The sequence below is a fragment of the Salvia hispanica genome, chromosome 2 (genome assembly GCF_029641045.1).
Source record: "Salvia hispanica isolate PSC_SH4W2 chromosome 2, Shi_PSC_v1, whole genome shotgun sequence".
Classification (NCBI taxonomy): domain Eukaryota; kingdom Viridiplantae; phylum Streptophyta; class Magnoliopsida; order Lamiales; family Lamiaceae; genus Salvia; species Salvia hispanica.
Window position 1 is genome coordinate 22,985,837 of NC_142693.1, and position 3,958 is coordinate 22,989,794.

At 37.6% G+C, this 3,958-nt stretch overlaps 1 protein-coding gene across 1 annotated transcript; it reads left to right on the plus strand.

The window, feature by feature from the left end:
* The first annotated feature begins 2,419 nt into the window (after positions 1–2,419).
* Positions 2,420–3,552, plus strand: LOC125201189 (multicystatin-like). The gene is made up of 3 exons (XM_048099198.2): positions 2,420–2,683; positions 2,770–3,048; positions 3,142–3,552. The coding sequence occupies exons 1-3, from the start codon at positions 2,457–2,459 to the stop codon at positions 3,419–3,421; spliced, it is 786 nt and encodes a 261-aa protein (XP_047955155.1). The 5' UTR covers positions 2,420–2,456; the 3' UTR covers positions 3,422–3,552.
* Positions 3,553–3,958: the final 406 nt, after the last annotated feature.

The following is a 3,958-nucleotide window of genomic DNA, read 5'->3' on the forward strand; positions in this document are numbered from 1 at the left end:
CCTCTCCTCTCTCCCACTCTCTCCAATTTTTCTTCCATTCTCCAATATTTTTGTCATCTTTTGAAGAAGAATTGAAGTTCAATCCAAGAATCTTGAAGAACCAAGGCTAATACTTAATTCCTACCGATCGTTTTTCTCATAAGGTATTTTATATTTATCTTCTTCGTTTCTACTCGACTCCTCTTCTTTCTAACCGATTAATCGGTCTTCTTGAACCCTCATGCATCTTGGTTGAGTGAAAGTGGGATAAAAGGGATGTGGGAATATGTTACATGTGTGTGGCGTGTATGTGTGTGGCGTGTGTGTGTATGCGTGTCGTGTGTGTGTGTGTTGTGTTTGTGTAGTGTGTGTTTGATGGCTAAATATTTTTGTGTGATAAATATGATTTTTATTGATTAGTAATGATAAGATAAATCGTTGGGAAAAGGGAAAAGTATTGAGACATGCATGAGTAAGAGTAGTGTTGAACCTAATTTGTGATATGTGCCTATGTGATTAAAAGGTGAAACTTTGGTTGCGAAGCCGGATAACGGAAAAGCAAAACTACTTGAAATCTAAGCAGTCGAGGTGGGCTTTAGTCTTAAACTCTTTTACTTCTTGCAAAAATATTGATTGGTGTTATAAGGGTGGTTTAACTGTTATGCCATGCCTATGTTTGTTTTGTTGTGATATTGTGCGCCTGATGCCTAGTTTGTGAGTTCGTTCCATTGGGTTAGGGCTGTGGATATGTTATACGAATTCGGGTCTGAGTACGGGCTGCAAACCCTACCAGGCTGTGTACACGTGGGGATCGGGAGCCGTCCTTGCTAGTCGGCCGGTCTCGTGGGCGAAAAGTGTGGCCACACTTTCGCCGCACCATGGATATGATTGTGATTGTGGAATTTGATGAGAAAATGGGGGATTGTTTGATTGGCCAATCTATGGAAATATATTTTGTGATACTCGTTGAATATTTATTTTGAAAAGTGTAAAACCTCGAGTTCACTATAGTAAGGGTGGCATAACTTGTAAAATGTTTTGGCAACGAGCTCACTGAGTATTTCAAAATACTCGGCCCTGCATGTGTTTTCCTTATGTGCAGGTTGAATGGCGACGAGCGGTGGTGGGTGTTGAGCACATTAATTAATTAAGATGGTTATTTTGAACAATCGAGTGTAGTTATGTCTTCATACATGGCTCCACTTTCTCTTGGACTTTTTCCGCTGAATCTTTGAACACTATAGCATCACTTGGTTACTTTGAGCTTATTCCTTTTGAATTCGGAGTTTGAGACTTGTTGTGGTTTTTCGTTGGAATTATGTTGAACCCTTGTTTTTGATCACAGTTATAATATTTATCCTTCATTTATTTCTCTCGATTTAATCGTTGACTAAATTCCTAGTAGTTCGTTCAATACCTTGGTCAAACCTCTTTAATTGAAACCCTAGGCTTTATTCTTGGTGCTTTTAAATCCGCTTTGGTAGCAGCCCCCGTAGTTATTTTACCCTAGAAATCCGGGCTGTTACACCATCACTTGTGGCATGCACAAAACAATTGGAGCTACCTCATTTTTTTTCGCATATAATAAACGGAGGGAGTGTATTATTTCTAGGGATAGCAATAGAGCCAGCCCTAATCGGATTGCAGGTTAATCCGACTGAAATTTTATTGGGTTATAAATTTTCAATCTTAATCCTTATCATTCGGATTTCGGGCTAGCTCATTGGAGTAAAAGCAAATAATATAAATTATTATGTCTATATTTTATTCTTCATCATCCTCTATTTATAATGAGCTAGTATATACATAAACTAAATTTCTCCATACAAATTAGAAGTAAAATCTAAAATTGATAATTATTTATAAATTACTTTTTATTCACCAAGAATCTCGCTGTCTTTTCTATTATTAATATCAATAGTCAGAGGATAACAATTTCATATTATATTAGTATAAACTAAAAAATAATAATGAAAATATATGATTCATATTTTAATGTTACAGTAAAAAAATTGGACAATAATATATCGAAATCCTCATGTGAATTTAGACAGGAATAGCTAATATATTTGATTTTGCTGCCTACACATAATCAGCAAACAATTTTTAAATTACTATTTAAAATGCATATATACTTGGGGTTTAGGGATGCATAATATATTGTGTGATACTATGAGAATGCAGACACAATTCATCTTTCATCACAACAAAAAAACGTGTTACAAAATCCGAGTAGAGAAAATTTCACGAATAATTAAGCCCCACACCATAAGAAATAGGAGCACCAATTATATTTATTCCATAACACGTGGCACATAACAATTGGAGCCACCTCACTTTTTCCGGATAGAATAAAGGGATGACCATTGCATGAAACCCTAGCTCCCAATTACTTCTATAAATAGCATAAACAGTTAATCACAAAATCAACACACATAAACACATAATTAAATTACCTATCAAATTAAATATTCCCAATGGCATCATCCATGACCATGGCCACCTCCTTCTTTGGTGGCGCCGTCGCCACCAAGCCAGCCACCGCCACCACCCGTCCCAGCCAGCAGACGGTGAGGGCCTTGATGGACTTGGAGAAGGTGGTGGCGGCAGCTGCAGAGACCACCAACACGAGACGAGGCCTCGTGTTGGCAGGCATGGCCGCAGTAGCAGCATCATCCGTCGCAAAAGCCGCGACAGCTGCACCGTGCGGTTCATTATAAATATTGAATTTTTTACACTATCAATATTTCTTAAAAATATACTCTACTTTATTTTATTTGCTGATGGTAGGATACTCGGCGCGTATTCGCCGGTGAATCCATGTACACCGGAGATTTTAGAAAACGCGAAATTTGCGGTCTCGGAATACAACAAGAAGAATAATGCGGCCTTAGTTGTGGAGTATGTGACAAGCGCTGAAAGCAGGGCGGCACCTGGTTTCAACTACCAGATTTGGATCGTCGCCAAGGATACTCGCACCGGCGACATCAAACGCTATGTCGCCGTTGTTGTCGGCAAGTATCCGTATACATCACCGGAGCTCCTTTCCTTCGACGAAATTCCTCCCCCGTATGCGCCTATTTGTGTTAAAATGCCTACGCGTATTACTACAATTTATTATAAAAATTGAAATATTTATTTTATTTTATTTGCTGATGGTAGGCTACTCGGCGCGTATTCGCCGCTGAATCCATGTACACTGGAGATTTTAGAATTCGCGAAAATCGCGGTGTCGGAATACAACAACAAGAATAAAGCGGCCTTGGCTGTGGAGTATGTGACAAGCGCTGAAACCGCGCCAGTAGCTGCTATAAACTACAAGCTCGGGATCGCCGCCAAGGATACTCGCACCGGCACCATCGACAACTACGTCGCCGTTGTTGCTAGCAAGTTTAAGCCTATACAATTCGAGCTCATTTCCTTTGAACCACTTCGTAACTAGATTGTGTATTCAGTTATTAAAGTGTGTGAAAAATTATCTCCAATGTTTAATTTCCTTAGCCTCTAAATAAGGCCTTTTATTGTACTATAATTTGGAGACACTCAACAAATCTTTTTTCCATTTCTTCATAATTTTCTTCGCAATGTTTTGAAGGATCATAAAGTAAGATACGAGAGATAAATAAAGCTTGGAAGTAAATAAATCAAAATTAATCCGTAAAACTTAACTAAGGAAATAAATCATAGTTTGTGAAGAAAGAACAATGAGAGAATCGTGAATGAGAACAAAGTTATACAAGTATATCCCATTTTGCTCTTTTGTATGTCCACATTTTAAAGTCTCATTTATTTCTTTTCCAGTTTTACTAATTACACACACATTTTATTATAGAACCAATATACAAAGAGTGGCTCCAAATATTTTGTGTTACGTGTAAATTTCTTTTATTTATTTGACCTTATCTGTTAGATTTCTATTAAAATATCTGACTATTGTTCCTAGGTTATATTTGTTTTTATTTTTCTCGGAATTTCTTTC

Coding starts and splice junctions, on each gene's coding strand:
- LOC125201189 (XM_048099198.2), top strand. CDS start 2,457: ATGGCATCATCCATGACCATGGCCACCTCCTTCTTTGGTGGCGCCGTC. Junction 2,684..2,769: donor AAAGCCGCGACAGCTGCACC/GTGCGGTTCATT, acceptor TGCTGATGGTAG/GATACTCGGCGCGTATTCGC. Junction 3,049..3,141: donor TTCGACGAAATTCCTCCCCC/GTATGCGCCTAT, acceptor TGCTGATGGTAG/GCTACTCGGCGCGTATTCGC.